The sequence below is a fragment of the Lynx rufus genome, unplaced genomic scaffold (assembly GCF_022079265.1).
Source record: "Lynx rufus isolate CCGP_SWC_20201006 ecotype Redwood Valley unplaced genomic scaffold, mLynRuf1.p SCAF_29, whole genome shotgun sequence".
Taxonomy (NCBI): Eukaryota; Metazoa; Chordata; class Mammalia; order Carnivora; family Felidae; genus Lynx; species Lynx rufus.
In genome coordinates this window covers 3,570,740-3,596,001 of record NW_025814844.1, presented here as the reverse complement: position 1 = coordinate 3,596,001, position 25,262 = coordinate 3,570,740, and the positions used below count along the sequence as shown (strand labels likewise).

Genomic DNA, 25,262 nt, shown 5'->3' with positions numbered 1-25,262 from the left:
TTTTCTTAAAAAAAAAAGGTGAATTGAGTTGACTTGCCTGGACCCCCTTTCTCATCTGTCAGACCAGGGGTGTGTTTTATCCCACGTGGGCCACTATAACAACATACCACAGAATGGATGGCTTATAAACAACAGAAATGTATTGCTCACAGTTCTGGATGCTGCAAGTCTGAGCTCAGGGTGCCCGCCTGGCTGCATTCTGGCAAAAGCTCTCCTCCTGGTACCTGCTGTGTCCTCCCCCTGCAGAAGGACCTAGGGATCTCCCTGGAGCCTCTTTCAGAAGGCACAAATCCCATTCCTGAGGGCTTCACCCTCATAGCTGAAGTACCCCCCCCCAAAGTCCCACCTTCTAATACTATCACATTGGGTATTAGGACTTCAATATATGAATTTGGGGGTGGGACAAAGACATTCAGGCCACAGCAGAGTATCCGTGGAAGGAGCCACTAATGATCGGTCTTTTTTTTTTTTAATTTTTTTTTTTCTTAACGTTTTTATTCATTTTTGAGACAGAGAGAGACAGAGCATGAACGGGGGAAGGTCAGAGAGAGAGGGAGATGCAGAATCTGAAACAGGCTCCAGGCTCTGAGCTGTCAGCTCAGAGCCCAACGTGGGGCTCGAACTCAAGGACCGCGAGATCATGACCTGAGCCAAAGTCTGACACTTAACCGACTGAGCCACCTAGGCGCCCCTAATGATCAGCCTTAAGACCATGTCCAGCCCCAGTGGCACTGAGCCGAAAACACAGCTCTGTGGCCTGGGCCTGGAGAGTTCCCAGAAGGCCCTGTGGAGTCCAGGACTCTGGAAGGAAATTGTTTTTGGCTTCAACACACCTTCAGGCAAGTCAAATGAGGTATGTTGATCCCCATGCCCCTAAAGGGGAAGAAATGTGTGTTTGTTTCTGTGAGCTAAATTGAAGGATGCAGACAGAAGGAGCCATGTGTTAGGCAATGTGTTAAAACCAAGGCGAGTCAGGTGATGGGAGGCACAGGTCAGGCTACCACTCACAACAGGGCAGTCAGCAGTTACTAACAATTTCTGGAACCAGTCACTTGACCATGTGCAGGACAGTATGTACTAGGAACCCTATATCCCAGAAAGTTTCCGCCTTTGAAGGGGCTGGAATTGAGGGACTGTTTCACTCCTTAACCTGCTCGTGAGACTTCTTTGATTTTACAGGTAGAGCTCCGTGGAATTCCTGACACGCCCCCCTGCCCTCTTCTGAGGTCCCAAACAAGCCGACTTGCATCTTCTGGTACGATTATCTGCGCAAGCAGGAGGCCGACAAAATCTCCCTCAGCCCTGGCTTGGTTTTTCTGTTGCCTCCCTTACTCTGAGAAAGTCTCTTCCCTATAGCTAAAAGATTGTTAACCAAGTCCAACAGTCCGTTTACTCCTGCATTCTAAACACCCTTCTTACTGCCCCCAAATGCCCATCAGAACAGCCGCGGAGCACCTAACAGGAAGGGAGCCAATCCCCCGGCCCCACTTCCCGAGAATCTAAAGGGCGCTGTGTCCAGGTGTCTGCGGCCACTTCCTCGCCTTGCCAGCCGGCTTGCTGAGCTTGGAGCGGGACGTCGGTCGGGGGCTGCAGCCCGGGCGCCCAACCCAGTGCGGCCCTGGGGGTAACTCATTCTGCACCTCATTCCACCGCCACCCCCGCCCCCCTCCGCCCGTGGCCCCCATGGGTTTGAAAGCAACACATCTGCCTTTTCACAGCCACAGCCACGCCGCCCAGGCTGCCTCACCTCTCAGAATGTGCAAGGCGAACAGGCTAACGACGACCGTTGGGGGACGCGCGGAGCAGCTGGTGGGTCTCGAGAGTCGTGGGGACCGTCCTCTCGCAGCGGTCTGCGAGAACCGCTTCCCCACCAGGGGCCCGGAACTGGCACGGACCCAGGCGCTCTCCCAGGAGGCGCAGCCACGACCTTCTGCAGAGGTGAGCCCCTAGCCAAGGTCCTCGCCCCGCGCGGGGCGGGCCGGCCGGGGCGGGGCTGGTGGCGGCGCTTTAAGAGGAGGGCGCGGGCGGCGGAGGCCGAGCCTGGGAGGGGGACCTTAGCGATGGAGACCGCCCGGGACTACGCCGGAGCCCTCATCAGGCGAGTGCAGCGCCAGCCAGGCTCTGGGCCACGCCTGCGCCCCGCGGCCCTGCGCCACCCATCCCCCTGAGCCCCCGCCCCCCTGCGCTCTGAACGGTCTGCATCCCCCTGTGACTGGCACCCCAGTGAGTCCCTCATTTCCCTGCGTCTCTCGTCCCCCGTGCGCCCGGTACCCCCCAGCACCTCGGAGCGCCCCGAGGCCCCAGTCCCAGCCCACACGCCCAGCGGCTGCGCGGGGGTGCAGAGTCCGAGCCGGCCGCGCTTCTCCTCCCCCTCCTCCAGCTGGCCGCAAGTGCCAGGTGTGGCGCTCCCGAGGTGCGCGGGCATCGACGGAACAGGTGACAGTGGTGAGTGCGGGAGTGGCTGAATTTCTTGATGCTGCTGCAGCCGCCGGGGCAACCGAGGGCCCGGTCCTGGGAAACGCGGGCAACGCCTCCCCGGTGCTCCCGCGCAGGGCTTCAGGGGGACCTCGGGGTCGCGACGGGAGCTGGGGCGCTGCTGGTGGGGACGCTCGGCGGCTTTGGGATGGGCCAGGCTTACCCTTAAAGGCGAGAGCGGGCTCTGGGCTCCAAGGGGAGGGTGGGCTGAGCAGAGAGCGCCCCTCGGGCTCTGAACGCTCCCAGACCCCTGTTTGATGAGCCCACCCAGGCTTGTAACGGGATGTATGGGGGGAAGCGCTCCCCCTCCTCGCCGCATCTGAGAGCGCCGACGCTGCCCAGGGAGGGACCAGGTGCCTTCCGAGGCTTCTTAGTCTTCGCTCCCTTCCCGGGTCTCGCCACCCGCTGGGGGGTTGATGGCACCGCAACACTTCCCGCCCCCCCCCCCCCAGCTGTCATTCATCCTCCTATCTTGACGTACCCAAACCCGTCCTTGCTGATAAAATCCTACAAATATTGCATGGAAGTAATTCTCAAGTATAGACTTATGGAAGGGATAGTGCTTCTCTAAAGATCTTCAAAGTACTTCAAAAAGGATAGAGAAGCCCTTTGAGTTCTTTAAAATGCAGGTTTCGGAGGTGATCCCATCTGTACCAAAGAGCAGAGCGACAGGGTGGGTTGAAGGGGCAAGGTGGGGAGGGAGAATCACTTTACAAACTAGTGCGATCTATGGAGCTGAACTTGCCGTGCGCAACCCTCAAGGTTAGAAAAAGAGCTTCCAGGGGCGCCTGGGTGGCTCAGTCGGATAAGCGTCAGACTTTGGCTCAGGTCATGATCTCCCGGTCTGTGAGTTTGAGCCCCGTGTGGGGCTCTGTACTGACAGCTCAGAGCCTGGAGCCTGTTTCAGATTCTGTCTCCCTCTCTCTCTGGCCCACCCCCGTTCATGCTCTGTCTCTCTCTGTCTCAAAAATAAATAAACGTGAAAGAAAGAAAGGAAGGAAGAAAGCAAGCTTCCAAAATGTAAAGGCGGTCTGTCTGAACAGCACTAGGCTTTCACTTTAAAAAACAAAAACAATGACGTCAAGTAGTAAGGAACCAGGGAAGGTGGGAAACAGACTTGTTTCCTGCATCTTCCCTAACTCATGTCAGCATGAAGGTGAGCCCTGGGTTTCCTTGTTGTGCTCCCCCCCCCCCGCCCCCGCCCCCCACAATCCCACTCCCAGGGGGTAACAATTATTAGCAGTTTAGAATCAATCCTCCGCACTTCTCCCCCTCAAATATGCAAATATACCCACTCAGCCACTTCTGTGAACCCTGAGGAGGTGGCAGGCTGATTTAAGGACTGCTAAGAAGGCACCCTTGATTCCTGGCTGGTATTGCCTGGAGGAGAGGGAGGAGGCAGAGCCTTCAGAATTAAGGCTGACCCTGCCCTTCCACCTGATCCCTATAACAGGATACCGAAATCCAAAGTGCATCTGTGTAAGGTTTCCACTGGGTCAAGTGTGTATGAAAGTGACTTGCTCGTGAAATGTGGGCAAGTCAAAACGTAAGGAAATGTCTACTCAAAGACACACTCCTTCTGAGCTTGGCAAACTCTAAACGTGAGTGACTGTCAGGGACGCACAGTGCAGTTCTTTCAAGAATCTACCTGCTTCCAAACGAAACTGGAAGAAAAAGGATCCATATTACTTGTTGAAAGGAAAACCCTGTCCTTCCCTGCCCTTCTTTAGAACCGTGTCAAGGCTGAAGACCCACGTGAGCCACAGACAGGGTAAAGGCCATGTTTGTTAGTTACAGTCTTGCTGGACTTCTGCCTCCTCCGTGTTCCTTAATTTAAACTAGTTGGCCTTAACTCTTTTATTAGTGGAGGATTGCATTTTGCCAAAGAAAAAGCTTCATCCACATATACATCGTGTTTTAAGGTCAGCAATCCTAAAGTCTTAAACTAGTCATTAGTTTGTTAATCGTCTGTGATCCCTCGAGGCCTTAGTCAGGGCAAAAGCTGCCTGAGGTCCCTCAGTAGAGCTCCAGACGTCAAGGATGTCCATACCAGTGTGTGTTGTCATAGGCAAAGCCACTCAGCCATTGTGTCTGTCTGTGCTAACGTTCATGCCGACCTTGAAGTTGTTACAGAGCTGATATGTATTATACTGTGTGCAAAATTGCTGTTTTTGTTGCCATTCGTACATCTTTCCTTTCCTTGAACCAGGAACTCTAGGTTTTGTATAGCTGGCATTTCAGTACACATTTTACCACTGTCTTTTTGTTTTAAGCGAGGAACTGCATTTTCTACAAGTAAATCTCCCAGGTTACTGATGCTTACTCCTTCCTGGGTCTAAACTGTTATTTTAATAACATTTCCAAGTGTTCAAAGACTTCATGGTCATATACTGAAAATACTCTTACTACATCAAGCATTTCTCTAGGCTGGTCAAGGCACAGATGTGAGCCAGCCGCCGTCGCTGTGGGGCAGACATCCCAATGTGTGTAGCCCGTAATGTGGCTCCCGCACTGCTGGGGAAGGAGGAGGCATCACTGAGGCTGACGCTTCTCCAGCTTCTGCCAGTGGGTTAGACCCTGCACCGTCCTGACCGCTCACTGAGACCCAGCCAGGCCGGATGGGTCCCGTCTCTTTTCAGTCCTGTCTGTTTTCAGTCCCGTCTGTTTCTCTGCATTGTTGTATTTGACATCACCACTTCCCTTCTTAAGGTGCTCCTTGTCCCTAGGCTTTGGTAGTAGTGGGTGGTTGGCTTGTCGTACCTGCTTGTGCGTGTTCTCTCACGTGGGTTCCTCCTTTCTACCTAACAAGGAAATGAGGGGCCCTTCTCTCTGAATGTTCCCCGGGGGCAGTAGCTTACAGGGCCTCACGGAGCCACCTCATCGCTGCTGACCCCAAAGTATTTCTCTCTGGGGGAGGCTTTGTTCCCAGGCCTGCCCTTTTCCTTCTTATTCCACTTCTGGAATAAACATCGGTCCATACAGTGGCATAAAAACATGCTTGTTTATGACTCATGGAGGCTAGCTTCCTTTTACTGGAGTGAAGTTCACCTCTGCCGTCAGTCTGTGGCCTGTTGCTTTATTTGCTACACTTTGCTAAGTCGAGACTTCTCAGTTCACTTGGGGAAAAATACAAAGGCTTCTCTGTTTCCCTCACTTCTGGGAGATATGCCTCTTCACAGTTTTTAAGAATATTCTATGAAGCCTGACTACTCTTTTTGTCTCGGTTTCCCCGAAACAATCTGTTTCCTTGAACAACCTGTTTCCTGGTTTTTCTTTTCCTTTTAGTGAGCGATTTCCTTCCTGCTTATATGGTTGTCTGCACTTTCCCAGGATGGGAGGGTGACCAGTGTGTGCTGTCTAAGGCTTCTCCGAGCTCCTGTCTCAACTTTGATATATTAAAATATTGAGGGGAGAAGAGCAAGACATTTTAGATCTTGCACTGATAGCCAGTGACATAAAATATCCTATTAAGAGGCCCAGGAGTGGGTTGGATCAATACCTTGCTTTCTTCATTTAGCTAGCTAGTTGCTTTGCTGCTCCTTTAGCTGGAGCAAAGTAAATATTCCTGGGGGCGCCTGGGTGGCTCAGTCGTTAAGCGTCTGACCTCGGCTCAGGTCATGAGCTCGCGGTTTGTGAGTTCGAGCCCCGCGTCAGGCTCTGTGCTGCCAGCTCGGACCCTGGAGCCTGCTTCAGATTCTGTGTCTCCTCTCTCTCTGTCCCTCCCCTGTCATGCTCTGTCTCTCAAAAATAAATAAATATTTAAAAAAAAGTAAATACTCCTATAATAGTTGTTAAATAGGTTTCATGTACATAAAATTTCATTTAACTCCTTTTTATATTATCTATAAGATAGCCTGGATCTTGTATAATTTGACACGTCAGATCACTCATCCTCTTCCTAGAATGGCAGGATTTAATTTTCTTGTCTTCAAGGATTTTTTTTTTAGGTGTGCTCCGTAAGCCTTTTCTCCAACAATGACCCAGTGCCCAGTTAAGGAAACATAATGGGTAAGAAGAACAATATGGTGCGTATCTTTTTTTATTGAGGATGGCTGTCCTGAGGGCAGCGTGGGGAGAGGACCAGAAATGACTGCCAGTACTTACCTAGTCCAGAAGTTAAAGACAATAAGGACTTTGTATAATCAACTGTAGTACGTAACTGGAACACTGGTGCTTACTGAGGCGTGATCGTTCGCATCCAATGAGGAGGTACAGGACCACAACTAACTAGGTCAAAGCTGTTCATGCCCACAAGGTGTGTCATTGGCCTCTAGCACCTGGACCTAAGATTCCAGCACATGAACTTTGTTCTCCCATTTCTCAGATTTTTGTCCTAGCCTGTCTTTTACTCAGTGAATGGATCGCGTGCCAATGGCAGGCTAGGTGCTGTGGGGAAGTAAAAAATGTACAGACAGACCCTGGTCTCAGTGAGTGCAGATTCTAGAAGGGCTCGAGGACAACGGCAAGGAGTTCTTGCTTTGCAGGGGGAAGAGAGGCTCATGCTGGTGAGGGTCCGGGGTTCCTCTGCATCATAGGAGGCTTTTCACCTTGTAGGGCAGGCACCGTGGCGCAAAAGTGGGAACTGGGTTCAAACCCCTGTTCTAGCTCTTGCTAACTCTGACCTTATTCATTTCTTAACTTCCCGAGCCTCACTTTTATTCATCTGACGTGCCTGTCTTGTCAAGGTATTAGGTAATGCACTAATGCACACGGGTCTGGCATAGAATAGAACTAGTCTCTCTCTCCTCCTCATACGGACTTCACCGTCAAGTTTAAGTTTCAGGTGCCATGATTAGGTTGCCAACAAAGCCAATTCTCAGTGTAAAGCATCTTAGGTAAAATCCTCATTGCCCCATCTACCAGATCACCAGAGACAGGACTGTGAGCAGGGGGATCTGTAGCACCAGCTCAGCAGAACATGGGCATCTTGTCCGTCAGGTTGTGTAACCGAGGAACTTGGTGTAACTCCTTGTAATCAGGGCAAAAGTTCAGAGGCTGCGTGCCAGCCGCACCTCTGTGTCAGTTCAAGGCTTGGATTCATCTGGTGGCTCTCTGATCAATCTAATGGGGAGCCTGCATCAGAGGCCAGTGACCTGCCACAATCCCCTTGCCGTTGCCTCACTAGGAACAAATAACGCAGTGACTCTGGCGGCCTAGAAGGGAAAGGAGCTGTCGGTGTTCACCGAGACCACTGTGGTCCTTTCAACCAGAGCAGCCCCAGACTGATGATTAAGTGATGTTTATTGCTTGAGGTTAGAAGTCCAGAGATAATTATGTCCTACTTCATTTCCTTGTTAATTGAGTGACCTTGAGAAACCACTCTGAGCCTCGGTTTTCCCATCTGGGAAGTGGGGTAATACTTTCCTTGTAAAGTTGTGATGATAATTAGTTAGTATGTATAAAAAGTTAGCATAAGCTGGCCATAGCAAGTGCTTGGATGCAAGCAGTTAGGAAGCACTAATATGATGCTAGCTGAATACACTTCAGACCAAACAAACATGTGCTAACAATCTGGGTCTGATTCCTAGAATGCCCCCTTTTTTTTTTTTTTTTTTTGCCAAGGATAATATGTAGATACTCACTGAAACTGGCTGGTCATGCTATGAGCATGAACTTAACCTGATGGTTTTTGAGAGCAGGTTCATTACTACACTATCAGTTTCTCATATAGAAAATTACTTGCTAGATCATTGAATTTTCACTTATGTCCATTTGTAGAACTTCAAGTTAGACCACATACTATTGAAAACCTATTTGCCTAGCACTAATCTAGGCATTATGGGAGATACAACAAAGAAGCTTTTTCCCTGAAGGAAATTCCAATCTAGTTGGGAAAATAAAGCTTAGATAAATAAATGGCAATATGTATGTGTGGATGTGTGTGACTGTATGTGTGTAGGTATATGTGTTTGGATATGTATAAAATAAAGTGCTAAATCCTAGGTGATAGTATAAAAGCCCCTACAATTTTAGCCTTCATGGGGTTAATCTAGACAGTCCATTTTATGTGTCAGAAATCAGTGATGTCCTCACTTTGTATCTTCTGTAAGATTGTCCTAAAAATAAGGCCCTTCATTTCATTCTTCTGAATCTCATTCTACAAGTATTTGTCCAGATCATCAACAACGACTTGAGTGCCTGCAGTAGGTAGGATACTGTTTAGGTGTGAGGCCAGTGCAGCTGTAGCTCTCATCCCTGGGGGAGATTAAGTGAGGTCATGTGTCACTTCTCACAGCACCTGACATGAAGCGAGAGCCACGTGAACTATTGATAACTTATGTTGATATTCTTTCCAATAATTTCTTTGCGGGTATATCCCTAAATTTAAAAAGCCCACCGTCCTGGGTGAAAACTACACATTTCTAGACTGTTCTCCAAAGAGACTGAACCAGCTCCTAGTGCCACCAGCAAGGCACATCTGTTGCCCCTTATGGAGTTACTTTTAAATCACTTCTTGCATGTGTGTTTGAAAGCATGCACTGGTGTGTCAAAGGTGGTTTTGCATTTCTTTGCCATCAAAAGCCTCATATGCTCCATGGGGCGCCTGGGTGGCTCAGTCAGTTACGTGTCCGACTTCGGCTCAGGTCATGATCTCGCAGTTTGTGGGTTCGAGCCCTGTGTCAGGCTCTGTGCTGACAGCTTGCTCAGAGCTTGGAGGCTGCTCCAGATTCTGTCTCCCTTTCTCTCTGTCCCTCCCCCGCTCACACTCTTTTTCAAAAATAAATAAACATTTAAAAAAATAATAAAAAAAATGAAATCTTAAAAAAGTGTTAAATAACTACTAAAGCAGTAAGCTTCTCATTTATCCCCCATTTTATATATATACATAAATGTATAATAAATATTTACATACATATTATATGCATGTATATTATATATATATAATATACATATATATATACTTGTACATATACATATATGTATATATAATATATATGTATGTATAATTTGACAACCAAAGGTTGGAGGTTGTCTCCCTCAGAAGATTGTCTTGATTTGGTTTTGTTCGTTATTTTCCCTCTCTGTGTCAGTTTATTTTATTTTTTAATAATTTTTTAATGTTTATTTTTGACAGAGACAGAGCGCAAATGAGGGAGGGGCAGAGAGAGAGGGAGACACAGAATCAGAAGCAGGCTCCAGGCTCTGAGCTGTCAGCACAGAGCCTGACGCAGGGCTCTAACTCATGAACTGTGAGATCATGACCTGAGCCAAAGTTGGATGTTCAACCAACTGAGCCACCCAAGAGCCCCTGTGTTAGTTTTTTTAATAGTGAAACTTTGAATTAATTCTTTGTTAAATGTGGAATTTACTCCAAAGTGTCATGTGACATATGGCCCAAAGTTCCTTTCCTTCTCATTATTCCAACAACAATTATTATAGTGTTCTGTTGTTCCTCATCTTTTCTAAGTTAATTTCTAAATGTTAGTTTATTGCTCTAGTGACCACTATATGGATTTTCAATTCCTGACTTAGTTTTACAACATGTAACTTTTGTGTGTGTACCTAATTCTTTAACTCTACTTGGCTAATTCATAACCTCTTAAGACTTTTCAGCAATAGGGGTGCCTGAGTGGCTCAGTCGGTTAAACGTCCGACTTCAGCTCAGGTCATGATCTCACAGTTTGTGAGTTTGAGCCCCAAGTCAGGCTCTGTGCTGACAGCTCAGAGCCTGGAGCCTGCTTCTGATTCTGTGTCTCCCTTTCTCTCTGCCCCTCCCCTGCTTGTGCTCTGTTGCTCTCTCTCAAAAATAAACGTTAGGCAAAAAAAAAAAAAAAAAAAAGACTTTTCAGCTATAAAACTCATGTTTGCAAAATCGAATTCTTATTTCTTTTTTGAGTTTGATGCTCTTACCACTTCTTTCTCACATATTTACTACAAGGACTTTGAATGTTCTAGTAAAATAGGCATAATGATGGCTGTGGTTTTTAATTGTTTGTGTTATTTGTTTCTTGGATATCAGGATTTTCAATGATCCCCAACTACTGATTTTCTTTCTTTCAGATGCAAATATGAAAACTGTTTTAATTTGTATACTTCAAACCTCTCTTTGAAGATTCCTTTTTTGAAGATAATGTCAAAGATATTTTTTACTTTTCTCCTCCATTTCCAGGCCCCTGACATTTATGGGATCACAGACCAAGAAAGTCCTGCTAACCCCCCTCATGCACTCAGCTCGCCCTTTCCGGGTCTCCAACCATGACAGAAGCAGCCGGCGAGGGGTGATGGCCAACAGTCTGAAGGAGCTTCTTAGCAAGGTGCCAGGAACCCTGGGGCTTTCCCATCCCTCACAGGAGGGCCCCTGACCGCATGCAGGGCTATGGGCTTATATACTAAACCAGGGCAGAGACAGAAATGCCACTGTCATGGCCTTGGAGAGTCTGAGGGGAGAAGAAAAGAATGAAAGGGAACATTATTACATCTCTGTACCATAAAAGATTTAGCTACAGACACAAAAGCCTTAAAAACAGTCATCAATTGATAATACAGCCTTTCTTCTTTGACAAGGGAGAATACAGGGAAGCAGCAGCCTTTGGAAATCTGTTTTTGGTTATAAAGCCCGGAGAAAAATAGTCCTTAATCTAAAACAGTGTCCTAGATCACCAAATAAGGAAGAATCACAGACTCTCTGGAGTCTGTGGAGTCAGGTTATGGAAGCATAACCCACACAGAGACACCTATGGAAAGAAGAAATGAACATCCAACATTCAGACCCTGAAGCAAGAGAGGGTCAGATATGTGATGTGAGCCTAAGGCTCTTTAAATATCATTCTGTTGCATTCTTCATTTTATTTGGCAAAATAAGTGAGTAATTATAGAAACTCTAAATTTGATCCGGTGTCTTCATTAATCTCATGTCCTTGAGATCTTTGAAGAAGACTGGTCCATTAAAAATCTTTTCTTTTTCCAAGCCAAGACTGAGTCTGAGATGCCAATGAAGGTAGATCTTTATCATTAAAGTTTTAGCAAAATCAGATCACTTCTGAATCTATAACTTAGTCAATGGCTTTGAGTGGTCAAGGTGGAATCTCTTCCTTTATTCCATGTCTCTGATGTGTTGTCAATCTAGACCCTGGATGCCTTAGTTATCACCAGCGGACTGGTCACTTTGGTGCTGGAGGAAGACGGAACCGTGGTGGATACGGAAGAGTTCTTTCAGACCTTAGGAGACAACACACATTTCATGATCTTGGAGAAAGGGCAGAGGTGGACACCGGTAAGCAAAAACACTTGTCCAAACGGCTACCGGGCAGACTTTTTTACCCACAAAAGTGCATTCCCTACTTTGGTGTTGACTTGTCCTCTTTCTGAATATGAACTTCATATTCGCCTAATAATTGGATCTGCTACCCTCAACAGGATTCTTAAATGTGTTTCTAGGGAACTTAGCATCTTAGTGAACCTGGGCTATAGGATTTAAAGCAAGCAGTTCTGGGAAACAGGTTTAGGCCAGTAAGTAGCTATGGGTCCTTTTAAAGCACACAGATTGACCTGGTGACCATTCACTGTCTCTGTCCTCAGGAGGCCAGCAAGCTAACACAGCCAGTGAAATTAGGTACGTGTGTGTGTGTGTGTGTGTGTGTGTGTGTGTGTGAATGTACAGTGATTTAGAAAGGTAAACAGAGGGGTGCCTGGCTGGCTCAGTCAGTAGAGCATGCAGCTCAGGTCATGATCTCTTTGTTCGTGGGATTGAGCCCCACATTGGGCTCTGTGCTGCCAGTGTGGACCCTGCTTTGGGGTTCTCTCTCTCCCTCCCTGCTTGCACTCTCTCTCAAAAAATAAATAAATAAACATTAAAAATAAATAAAATAAAATAAAATAAAATAAAATAAAATAAAAAACAAACCAAAAAAGAAGAAAGGTAAAGAGATGGAATAAAGACTTCTATGTCCAGGAAAACTACAGATTATATACATATCTTGGAAAACCTTCCCACTATAAAACACCTAAAAAAGTAAAGCAAAATTTTAACAGTTATTTTATATGCCTAACTGACCTTCCAGAAAGGAAAATCTTCAGAGGCCAAAACTTTTATGGGAGCCAGAATCTAGAGAAGTGATGTCTTACCCCTGAGCACCTCACTCATGGCCATCCACTGACTTCAGTGACTTTGGGCTGCAGTTTTGACAGGTGCTGGCAGGACAGGAGACAAAGTCTTGGGCTGACACAAGGTAAGGGGCCAGATTTTAGATGCCCACATAAAGCAGAAGAATCTTAAAGGTCTCTCCCAAGAATCTGTGGCCACCAGCTGCCCTCATGAGGTTTTAGGGACTGCTGATTCCAAAAATACCCAAGAGAGCTTTTAGTTTCCAGAGCCCCAGGAAGGGAGGCATCAGTGGAAGGAGTTTATTCATTGAGTTTTTGCTCACCTGGTCCCTCCCTCCAGCCCCAGTGACCCAGGGTTGACCATGCCCCCACATAACCAGCAGGAGAAATAGGTTCAGAATGAATCAAATCACAAAACGTAAGGACTTAAAGCACTATAAGTGAGAGTAAGCAGAAATAATAAAGTCAGGCCTCCAAAGACCTCAGATGTCGGAATCATTGGATACAGAGTATAAAATAAGTGTATTTAAAATGTTCAAAGAGTAATCAAAACTAAGAAGGGACGAGAGGTAATCCAAAGGACAAGGTAGACTTGAAAGAACCAAATAGAATTTCTGGAAGCGAAAAACACAACAATTAAACAGAGACAGGCACCACTGAAGATAATAAGAAAAAACCTGGAAGATCTGTCTCAAGAAGGTTCCCATCATGTAGCACAAGAAGGTAGAGGTAGAAAACACAAAGGAAGCTGGAGACATGACTGAGAAGGTCTAACATATGTTTGACATCCTTAGGGTGTAATGTTTTTGTTGTTGCTGTTGTTTTAAACAAGGCTGTACATAAACCATTTTTTAGCTGTTGTTGTTTTTTTCTTTTTAGTAGGCTCCGCATCCAACATGGGGCTTGAACTCAAGACCCTGAGATCAAGGGTCACATGCTGACTGAGCCAGCCAGGCACCCTTCCATAAACCATTTTTTAAATGACAATTACAACTCCATTAAGAGTTTTGTTCATCAAACGATACAATAAAGTATGTAAAATAATAAGCCACAAGTGAGCAGAAGGTGTTTTCAACATAACCCAACAAAAGATTAGTATTTGATAAATTTGGGGAACTCACAGAAATCAATTATGGAAACAATGGACACTCTAATGGAAAATGGGCAAAAAAACATGAACTGGTATCTGAAGAATGGACAGTAAAACATAGTAAAAAATTTTCAACCTCACTGGTGATTAGGAAAACGTAAGTTAAAACCACAATAAGATACTCTTTTACATGATTAAATTTGGTATTATTAGGGTTTTCCATTTTTTAAGATATGGAGCAATGAACTCTTACACTCTCACCAGCAGCTGTTTAAAACAGTTTACCTTTATCCCATAGAATTGAAGCACCACCTATGACCTGACAAGCCCTCTCCTAGACGTACAGTCAGCACACAGACACCCAGCCATGTGCTTCTACATAAATACATGTAAATAAATACACAGGTGACTATCCATTGAATGGAATATGCTTCGGCTGTGAAAATGCATGAAGTACAGCTACAGGGATCTATATGAATAAATCTCATCAACTCTGTTGAGTGAAAACATCACAGGATAACCCATTAAGCAAGTAATCTTCAAACTTTTTGACCTCAGGACCCCTTTACACTCCTAAAAATTAATGAGGACCCCAAATAGCTTTTGTTTATGTGGATTTCAGTGGAGTCTATAGATATCCATCAATCAGAGGTTCTCAGCTGGGAGCGATCTTACCCCTTGTCTAAAGACATTTTTGGTTGCTACAACTGGGATGAAAGGGGTACTGGTGGCATCTAGTGGGTGGAGATCAGGATACTATGAACTATTCTACAAGGCACAGGATGGCCCCTGGGACAAAGAGTTATCTGGCCCCAAATGCCAAAGTGCCAAAGTTAAGAAACTATAAGCTATAGGGGTGCCTGGGTGGCTCAGTTGGTTAAGTCTGACTTTGGCTCAGGTCATGATCTCATGGCTCGTGAGTTTGAGCCCCACATCGGGCTCTGTGCTGACAACTCAGAGCCTGGAGCCTGCTTCAGATTCTGTGTGTCCCTCTTTCTCCGTCCCTCCCCCACTCACACTGTTTCCCTCTCTCTCTCTCTCCCTCTCTCTCTCTCTTAAAACTAAATAAACATTTAAAAAAATTTTTTAAGAAACTATAAGCTATATAGATATTACTTATATTTGAAATTAAAACTGAGAAAATTGTAAATACGTATTTTAAATTAAAATTAATTTTAATTTTAAAATTAAATTTAAATGTAATGTTGAAAATTAAATTACTAAAAATAATAACCCAGTACTGATTAACTTAGATTATATATTTTTATTAAAAAATAACTATTTTCCAAAACAAAAATATTTAATAAGTGACATCTTTTTACATTTTTGCAAATCTTTTTAATGCCTAACCAAATAGTAGAAGATGGCTACATTTTCATATCTGCTTCTATATTCAATCTGTTGTAATACATTGTTTTGGGAAGAAAATGGGACTTCCCACAGATATGTAGTTAGAAAAGGGAGAGCATTTTAATGGTCTTTTCAGATCATTGAGGATATTCTTCTTTGATATGACACCAAAATCCATTAAGTGGTCTTTTCCTAAAGGCTGCTGCAGTGTGGAATCTGAGGGCATACCAGTGAAGTTTCCGGTTTCATTGGAACCATTGGTTTATCTTGTGCTTTGGCTGGATCGTTTTCCCAGGGATGATTTTATAACCTCATGCATCAGTTCTTTAGAAAATGTTGATTTCAGGGGCGCCTGGGTGGCTCAGTCGGTTAAGCGTCCGACTGCAGCTCAGGTCACGATCTCACGGTCCGTGAGTTCGAGCCCCGTGTCGGGCTCTGGGCTGATGGCTGAGATCCTGGAGCCTGTTTCCCATTCTGTGTCTCCCTCTCTCTCTGCCCCTTCCCCGTTCATGCTCTGTCTCCCTCTGTCTCAAAAGTAAATAAACGTTAAAAAAAATTTAAAAAAAAAAGAAGAAAATATTGATTTCATCGAGTGATGCAGGTTTCTCAGCTGGGTAGTAGAAAATTCCTCCACTCATGAGAGAAGGAGAACAAAAAAGGCAAATTTCACCTTGGTGTTTATTATGAAAATAGTTTTGATCTCTCAGCCCCCTGAAAGGGTCTCTGGACCTCAGGTGTCTCCAACGTACATTTTGGGAATCTCCACATTTAACCAGTTATAGATAATCTGAAAATGTACAAAATTAGCAATATGATGTTTGAGACTCATGTGTGCTAAAAATAAAAGTAAGGGAGTGATTCACAACTTAGATGTTCTCCTCTTGAGGGGAGGTGGAAGAATATAACTGGGGAGAGGCATATGGGTGATAACAGGTTGCCAACATTTTATCTGGAGTGGTGAGTATACCCATCATCTACCCATGATACATACAGATCAGTATGTGTACTAATATCCGTATCAAATATTTCATCATTTGTCCAACTGGAAAAAAGACTACGGACCAATTATAAAAAACATAAAATTTAAAACATAGTATCTCTGAAGCAGGTGAGGAGATCATGCCAGTAGATTAGAAGAGCATGCGGTGAATTAGACAAATCAATTATTTATTTATTTATTTACTTACTTTAATTTTAGCTTTTTTTTTTTTTTTGAGAGCAAGCAAGAGTGGGGGAAGGGCAGAAGGAAAGAGATTGAATCTTAAGTAAGATCTGTGTTCAGTGAGGAGCCTGATTGATGCAGGGCTCAATCTCATGACCGTGAGATCGTGACCTGAGCTGAAATCGAGAGTCAAGTTGCTCAACCAACCGAGCCACCCAGGCTCCATTAGACAAATCTTTTAAAAGGCAATCTTGAGCTGGACTACTTTTTGTTTGAGAAATATGTTTTGGGCAGTATAATAGCCCCCAAAGAGGTCCACATCCTGATCCCTGGAGTCCAGGGAGGTGTTACTTAGCAAATGGACCTAGCAGGTATGATTAAGTTAAGGATCTTGAGACAGGGAGACGGTCCCAGATAACCCAGGGGCCACTATCATCCTGGGGTCTTCACAGAGGGAGAGGAGGGTCAGAGTGAAGGCCAGAAGCAGAGAAAGAGGAGGGGAGATGTGAGAAGCTGAGGAATGAGGGCTCCTCCAGAAGCTGGAGAAGGTGAGGGGGCCATGTGTTCCCGGCAGCCTCCAGAGGGAACCATACTTGGCGGCTCGTTGTGAACTGCCAGCCTCCAGAATGTAAGGGTCTAAGTCTCTGTTATTTCAAACCACTAAGTTTGAGGCCAATTTTGTTTGACTCGGATGAGAACATCCAGCCAAGAACTAGTCACCAGAGGACCCCCTGCATCTTCAGTCTGAGTGCCTCTGAGGCCTGTGAGGAAGCAGCACCCTGGAGCCCTTTCAGGGTGAGGCAGGGGGGCAATCATTTCTTCTTCTTGAGCCAGCGAGTTCGAGAAATCCAGGTCACCAGCAGATTAGCTTTGTGAGGGCTGGGTTTTGGTTTAAGACCAGACTTAAGGAAGACATTTAGGGGGAATAAGATAAAAGCTTCCATATGTCAGAAAGGAGTACAAGGCGGTGAGAAAGAACAGTGGGAGGATTACAGGTAAAATTCCCCCTTTTTATTCTGTAATCTTAATTTTTACTTTTATTATTATTTTTTATCAGAGAGAGAGCCAGTTCATGAGCAGAGGAGGGGCAAAGGGAGAGAGAGAATCTTAAGCAGGTTCCACACTCAATGCAGAGCCTGATGCAGGGGCTCGATCCCACGGCCCTGGGATCATGACCTGAGCTGAAATCAAGAGTTGGATGCCCAACCGACTGAGCCACCCAGGCGCCCCGTAATCTTAATATTTAAAAATGATGTTTCCTAACTGCTGGAAAGCACCCCCTAAAGGGGCAGCAGAAACTCTTGTGTGTTAAACAATGGGTTTTACCGTCAATATCTCCTGTCTGTGCGGGAGGAGAGAAGGGTGGCTCCACCAAGAAGCATTTGGACACTTTTAGGGGAATTTATGTTTTAACTTCACATATAGTTGATTATTGGCATTGATGAACTTAACATTTATAGCCTCAACTGCCCCCAACCCCAAAGGTTCCAGAGACGTAGTAACTGTACTGATTGTGTAAATTTGAATACTATAAGATCGGTGTGTGAAGCAAGCCTGTAGGGAGAGTCGCCCCTGGGCTGGCATTTGTACCTTGGCATGGCTTCTTTCTCTTCTTGTTCTCTGCAAAGCTTTCTATGGGGAGGACGCTACCGTGCTCTTTATAAACCTGGGGATTGACAGAGGTCTCTGGCTTTCTCCCCTGACCTAAAGGCTCTACTGATGTTTCAGGAGGACCTAGAGGGGCGATTGTAACCCATGTCCCCAGGAGGTCTGTTTCCATCCAGGGTGGTGACTAGAAAACACAGGAAGCCCTGGGAAGTTCTCACCCTGCCCCTTTCTTCAGCCACTTGATTCTGAAACTTTCTTCCCGGCAGCCTCTTGTAAAGTGGAAATAGTGCTCCCTGCTCCTCTTTAAGCCAACGGTGCTACAGTCCTGAGACTGTCCGTGTCCACCAAACACAACCATCTACTGAACCCCTACAGTCCAGCCCCGGAGCCACACTGCACTCATCCCACATCACTGAACTGAAAGTAGCTTAGGGAAGGATACTTTCTAATGGGTTTGGACGTGATAGCAGTATGAACGCATTGATGGGCTGAAACCATGCCTTAGGTAATTAGCAGCTCAGTCACTAGCAGATTTTAAACCAACAGAGTCAAAACTAGCAAAAACCCAGAATTACATAATTTGCACGTCATAGCCGGAGATGCTCCTTAAGTCTCTTCCTCCCTCCATGGTTCTAGGGTGGTAACCACGTCCCAGCCCGCCAGCAGCCAAAGAAATCGGGAATAGCAAGAGTCACCTTCGACTTGTACAAGCTGAATCCCAAGGATGTCATTGGCTGCCTCAACGTGAAGGCCACCATGTATGAGATGTATTCGGTGTCCTACGACATCCGGTGCACGGGAGTCAAAGCCCTGCTGAGGTAACAGACATGGGGGTCAACTGGGTTCTGGAAACCGCACCTGGGCCATCCCCAGCCTGCTGCTTTGCACTGCCAAGCCCAGCCCCCCGGGGGCCCTGACCTGCCTGGTAGCTGCTGGCGTTCACGAATTCACGACATCATACGGTACTTTTCCTCTTACACCCAGACTTACGTCAGAAAACAGAGAGTCTTGAGCCAAGGTGTATATACATTTTTTTCTTCAGGGACCATTAAATACTAAATGGAATCAAAACTAAATAATAAATATGAAAAGGAACCAAATTTCTTTTAAAAACTAGGGCTGTGCACTTTAAAACCTTTATTCTAAGCAATGGCAGCTAAAACGGAGCCATGGCGATTCTGACCCGGTTTGCACAGAGTAGCCACGAACCCCGGAGGAATGCTCTTTGGTATCTTCTGTATTACTGCTAACTTGAACCTAGCAGCAAGGTGGCATGGGCCTGTGCCTTTTCCACATACCCACATGCCCTGGCAAGGGCACTGTCGCCCCACAGGCTGAGGCCAGTCTGGCAGATGCGGGAGCCTGTACAAGACAGATCCCCAATCCATACCCGCACCTTTCTGAACAAATTCTGTATGTTCACCAGGAATACTCTGTGGTTGTAACCAGGCTGGACACCTGCCCTGAGGCCTGGACTGAGAGGGACATCCATGATCCCACCCAGCTTTGCCTCTGAGCAGCCAGCTGTGTGACCTTCAACAGGTTTCTTAATGTCTCTGAGGCTTGGTTTCATCATCTTTTAAAAGAGAAGGTTGCTCCTAAGTGCTTTGATTGCATAGGCTCTAAACACACCTACTTCTGTCCTCTAGTAAATTCGTATTGATCCTCTAAATAACCATTTCCTGTGGAGGGGTGGATGGAGGGGGGAGAGACAGAAGGTCTAAAAAGGTTGCAGCAGCTGACAGCAGCTTTGGAAGGAAATGCTTTGGAAATGAGATTGGCCTCCTCTGATGGGGCCCCAGGCCCTGGCACAGAGGGAGCTCAGGCAGTGGCTTCTCAATGGCTTCCATTTCCCTCTCAGAACCATTAATGGCCAACTCATAGACAATTGTCACTGTGCCCGTGTTGAAATCTCAACACCTGACCCCCCGGGGGAGCTTCCTCTTTTAGCTGAGATGGGAGAAAATAGCTTGATTGATTGGTTTTCTAAAATGAGACAGGAGAGTTCTAACAACTTGGAAAAGTATAACGAAGAAAGTAAACCTCACCTAAAATCCCACCTCAACAAAATCTTTAAGAGGCAAATTCGGCCTTCTTGTCATTAATTCTTACCATCTGACATCTGATGGCACCACAAGCAGCCACAGAAGTCACCAAAGTCCCCACATCAAAGGCCTCACACCAGGGTCCTCTTGTGGGATCCCAGGGCCAGGGGGCTCTCCCGACCAGCACAGCTGACCCCCAGGCCTTGTGACATGACAGGTCTTTAAAACTGGAACGGAATCCTTTAACTCTGGACTCGGTAGAGAGCAAGAATTCGAGTCAAAGCCACTTTTTTAGTCTGAAATAACAGGAATGCCAGCCTCAGCCCTGAGGCGTAGAGGCCACGACAGGGCCGAGATGGGATGTCCCGGCCACCCTAAGCAAACCGGGTCACAGGGTCAGTCTCCTTCAGCTTCTCCTTTCACACCTGACTTGCCTGATTTTAGTAACAAGCCCCAACACCCACGGCGGCCAGAGTAAGCAAGCTGCCAGAGGACAGGACTCACTGTGTGCTCTCAAGAGCACCGTCAGCCTACTCAGGGCTTCCTAGTTCCTGAACAACAGGCCACGTTTGGAAGCGGCTACAAGGAAGGTGGTCTTCGGCCTCGTGCATCAGCATGTGCACTGTAGCAGGCCCTGGCGGGCTGGGGGGTGGCTCCTTCAGTGAGCGGTGCCTGCTCTGAGCGGATGTTTGGGGGGAGGTGAAGGATGCCCGCACTGTCTGCCCCTCGCTGGCCCAGAGCTCCAAGCCTGACCTGTGCCCCGTCCGTCCCCTTTGTCGCAGGAGCCTGCTGCGGGTCCTGTCCCACGCCGCCCAGGTGACCGGACAGTTGCTCATCTACATCGGCACGTACATGCTCCAAGTGCTGGGTGACATGGACGAGCAGAGCCCTCCCCGGTCACACTCCAGACGCGGGTTCACAAGTGGCTAAGGATGCACGCTGCAGGGGACCCAGCCGGCTCTCGACCCAAGTATTCGCTCTCAGATGATGAATTTTGAAGATGCTTCTGTTCTAAACCACGGGCACTTGCACAAGGCCCGTCACTTGTACTGGGGGGTGGCACGCAGGGGAAGGTGGAGGGGTGGAGGCACACGAAATGGGGGCTGCAGGAGGGGACGCCCTGAGGGGAGGAGATTCGTAGGGGCCTCCGTGGGGACAGGAAGGACCAAAGGGCAGGCTAGTGTGGTGGCCCCGGAGCCGCACAAACCTGGGTTAGGCCTCTCAGCTCCTCACCTCCTGCAATAAACCGATAGATCGCAAGAGCTACTTTTAACACGGGTAATTCTTCCTTGTGTCTCTTCCACGTTCCCAACAAACAGCACTCCTGCATATAAGCAGAAGTCAGCCAGGATGCCCTGTCATGTTTAAGTCCCTGTTAGTACTCGATGCCATTTAGCTAAGGAGATGTTACTCCGGGGGGGGGGGGGGGGGGGGGAGGGCGGGGGTGTTCTATTGTGGGTCTTGAATGAGCCCAGAGGGACCCAGAAGCTGCAGAACCTAAAGTTCTGGAGGGCTTCAGCCAGTGCTTATAGCCTTTTAAAGAAACAAAAACCAGAAAACAAAACGGCCCCCACAAAACTGCTTAAAAACCGCACTAGCGGACCACGTCTTCAGTTCCTAATGTCACCCAGGTTGTCAGTTGGGACCCACGGTTGTGAGCGGCAGGCCACTGGGTGGCTTTAGCTGCACGTGCTGGGGAGTGCAGGCCCGCAAGTAAGGTAGCCAGGGATCTGTCTTTCCATCTGTCTTTTTTTTTTTTTAATTTTAATTTTTGAGAGAGAAAGACACAGAGCATTGAGTGGGGGAGGGGCAGAGAGAGAGAGAGAATCCAAAGCAGGCTTCAGGCTCTGAGCTGTCAGCACAGAGCCCAATGTGGGGCTGGAACCCATGAACTGTGAGATCATGACCTGAGGCCGGTCGGGACACTTAACCGACTGAGCGACCTCAGGCTCCCCTGTCTTTCCATCTCTTGGTCCTGCTTTCCTCTGGGTTGGTATCATCTCCAGGCCAGCCCTCCTCATATGAAAGTGAGATGCCAGCCCCACAGCAGGAAGTCCTGGGGTTGCATCCTGGGGAGAGGGTGTGCCACACAGGGCCACGGACCTGGTCCTGCAGACAGGGAAGGATCAGTCCCAGCCACACAGATGGGGTGAGGACAGTGTGCTCCCCCCCAAAGGAAACGGGGGAGCTTCCACTAGAATAAGGGGCAGCATGATTTGTCTCCTAAGACTCCAGGAGACAAATGTACTCCTCAGATTTGTGAATTTCCTTTTAGGAAATGTTAGCACGGAGGCCTCTCTCCTCTCCTGGCTGACCGTTCAGGCACAGTGAAAAGTCACTGCAGCGGAGAGGGCCCCACACCATTCGTGGGGCTCCTACCCACTGCCCAGGCCTTCTGGGAGGGCGGGGGGGGGCTCGGCCTTTCCTCCCTTCACACGCAGGCCACAGCCCCTGCTGCAGTCCCAGAGGTCAGCTTTGCTCCGTCCTGGGCGCTCACCGGTCCAAGCTGCCTGCTGAGAGAGGCTTTCCCTGGCCCCATGAGGCAAGAGTAAAAGAGCCACACAGCATTCCTCAAAACACAGCCTCTGCCTCTAGCATTGTGACAATATAGCCATTTTAGCCCCCCTTCCCCCTGCCATTTCTGTCGCCTTCTAGAATAGGACGCTGCTGCTGTAGAGAGAGTTCCACAGAGAAGGCTGAGAGGCAGTGCCTGTGCAGTCCCTAGAAGCCTCCTCAGTAGAGCGTTTCCTATATAAGGAGGTCTCTGCCGAAAGCCCTGCCCTCCGCGGGTTGGGGCTGGGGCTGCGCAGATGCTCCAGGAGGAAGGAGAGGGCCCCACAAACTGCTCACATCTCGCTGGCTCCGCCAGCCCAGTCTTTCCAGCACCTTCCTAGGAGGAGCGAGGAGGAGCGGAGCGCGGGGCCTCTCCCTGACTGAGGGCTTGCGTCACTTCCCAAGGATTCTGCAGTCCTGGAAAGCCACCGCCTGGCTTCCAAAAAAGGAATTTTCACTGAAGTGCCTGACCCTGTTGACTCAGCTGGCGCCCTCACTCGGGGCGGCGTGCCCTTGTCCTCACCGGCTCCACAGGAAACCCTGGCCTGTTTTGCAGGGAGGGGAATTAAGCAAAAGGACGACGAGGAAGTGCCATCCCACCATCAAAAGGGGGATTCACTCAGAAGGACTACTTAGGGTTTGGGTGTTCTCTTCGTCTTACCCTGTGTGGTGCTTTCCGGGGATGGCCCGGGATGGGCTCTCGGGGAAGGCTCCCGGGGCCTCTAGGCTCCAATGCACAAGGCCTGTGAAGAGAGGCAAAAGCTGATTTTGCAAACATCAAAGGCTTCTGGGGCCCTTCTTGAGGCTTTTGATGGGAGAGAACCAGCAGAATAAAAACCTGCTTCCTGTCTGGGCAGGGTCCCAACAGGTGCAGCTCCCTCTGGTCTCTGGTTTGAATTAAGCAACACGCACTCCAAACTGACACTTTCTCGTTCTAATCTTAGTGTTTGCACAGCCCACATTTCGTCCGCTAGCTGGGAGAAAGGTGTGGTCCCCATGGTCAGCAGGAACGGCTGTGCTGCTGGTCAGAGACACTGCTGCTGGGTTTGGGATGTCACCAAAAGCTAAGTCAAGAGCTGAATCTGCTCCAGTGGCCTGTGTCCCTTTCAAGGGCTCAGGGTCTTTCCATGTACACTCAATTTCCTGACTTCTAGAAGCACAGTTCAGAGAACAGGAAATCATCCCTATGAGCTCAGAGTTCATGACCTCCCATGTCTGTGTGTACCCCAATGTGTATTCGTGTGCCCCCCGTCTCAGTCACACACAGCTCCACGTCCCCACACATCCTGGCATCTCCACTGGGTAACCAGATGAGCAGGGGACAGAGGACAGGCTTGGCATGGACTGAGAGCATTAGCATGAAATATTCCCAAAGCCGTTACCTCACTGCCAGAGATGGACCCCAGTTAGAATCATCCCGCTGTGAACAGACTTCCCTGTCATAAGACTCTTTATCTGTAAAATTAGGATTAAAACAAGGTGGGCCAGGAGCACTTGGGTGGCTCCATCAGTCGAGTGTCCGACTTCGGCTCAGGTCATGATCTCACAGCTCGTGAGTTTGAGCCTCGCATCGGGCTCTGTGCTGACAGCTCAGAGCCTGGAGCCTGCTTTGGATTCTGTGTCTCCCTCTCTCTCTGCCCCTTCCCTGCTCATGGTCTGTCTCTCTCCTTCAAAAATAAATAAACATTAAAAAAAATACAAAAAATGTTTTAAAAATTTTTAAATGAGCTAGGCCAGGAAGTCCATACTCCCAGACAGGTCTTTCTTGGCACAGGTTTAAAAAAATGTTAACAGGGGCACCTGGGTGGTTCAGTCAGTTGGGGGTCCGGCTTTGGCTCAGGTCATGATCTCACGGTTCGTGGGTTCAGGCCCCGCATCAGGCTCTGTGCTGGTGGTGTGGAGTCTGCTTGGGATTCTCTCTCTCCCCCCCGCCCCTGATTGTTCATCACTTGTGTTCTCTCTCTCTCTCTCAAATAAATAAATAAACCTAAAAAAATAATAAAAAAAAAATGTTAACAGAGCGCCTCTCATCAGCCTGGCACTTTCTGATTCACCATGTTTCTACTCTTCTGCCCAGCCCTGGAGAAGGTGTCTGTCGCCTGCTGGCCCCTGGACCCCAAGTCAGCGACCCTGCTATAGGCTTTGTCAGACAAGGATCTTAAAACCGGAATCCACTTCCTCCAAGGAAAGTTCTCTTCCTCCTCACACAGCATGACAACTATATGCATTTCTTCCTATGCAGCAAAGGTGTGCACGACTACTCTCCAGAGCTGCCCCCCTCACAGAGAGAGCCACAGCCTGGCCCTACACCTTGCCCACCTGGGGACATGGGGTTGCTCTCCTTCAGAGCCCAGATCTAGGAGAATGTGGCCTTTCTCCCGGAAGCCACGCCTGGAGTGCTCATGGCCCACAGACAGTGACCTGCCCCCAAGTCTGAGGGGTGCTGTTCTCACTCAGCGGAGTCTCCTGTCTCAGGCTCCCAACAACTCTGTGATAAATAAATCGTATGTGAAGAAAACTGGGGGGAACATCCCTCTCCTTCCTCTGTGAGGACTCCAGTTCCCTGTTACAACTATCTCAGTACCTACGAGGGAGCTGGAACCACCCTCACATGAACAATTGCAAACACCTGGCTTGTCCTGGGGGTCCTCCCTGAGGAAAGCACAGCTCCAAGGGGGCTCCTTCCCTGATCTCAGAGAGGGGTCAAGGTCGAAATGTGCCACTGATAGCCACCCAGCGGCACAACGGGCCCCAAACTCTTTGAGCAGGTTTAAATCCCAGGCCACAGATGAGTGGACAAGGAGGGGACCTTTCTCCCCTCAACTTTGTGGGGTGGCAAACTGGGGAGATAAACCATACACACCATTCAAATGCATGTGGATTTTTATTTATTTTTTATTTTTTTAATGTTTATTTATTTTTGAGAGAGAGAGGG

General features: G+C 47.8%; 1 protein-coding gene across 1 annotated transcript; it reads left to right on the top strand.

Annotated features, from left to right (window-relative positions):
* Nucleotides 1-2,060: 2,060 nt before the first annotated feature.
* On the top strand, nucleotides 2,061-20,783 carry CIDEA (cell death inducing DFFA like effector a). Its single transcript, XM_047090362.1, has 5 exons — nucleotides 2,061-2,098; nucleotides 10,586-10,730; nucleotides 11,543-11,689; nucleotides 18,366-18,547; nucleotides 20,557-20,783. Exons 1-5 carry the CDS (start codon nucleotides 2,061-2,063, stop codon nucleotides 20,702-20,704), a joined length of 660 nt encoding a protein of 219 aa, XP_046946318.1. The 3' UTR covers nucleotides 20,705-20,783.
* Nucleotides 20,784-25,262: the final 4,479 nt, after the last annotated feature.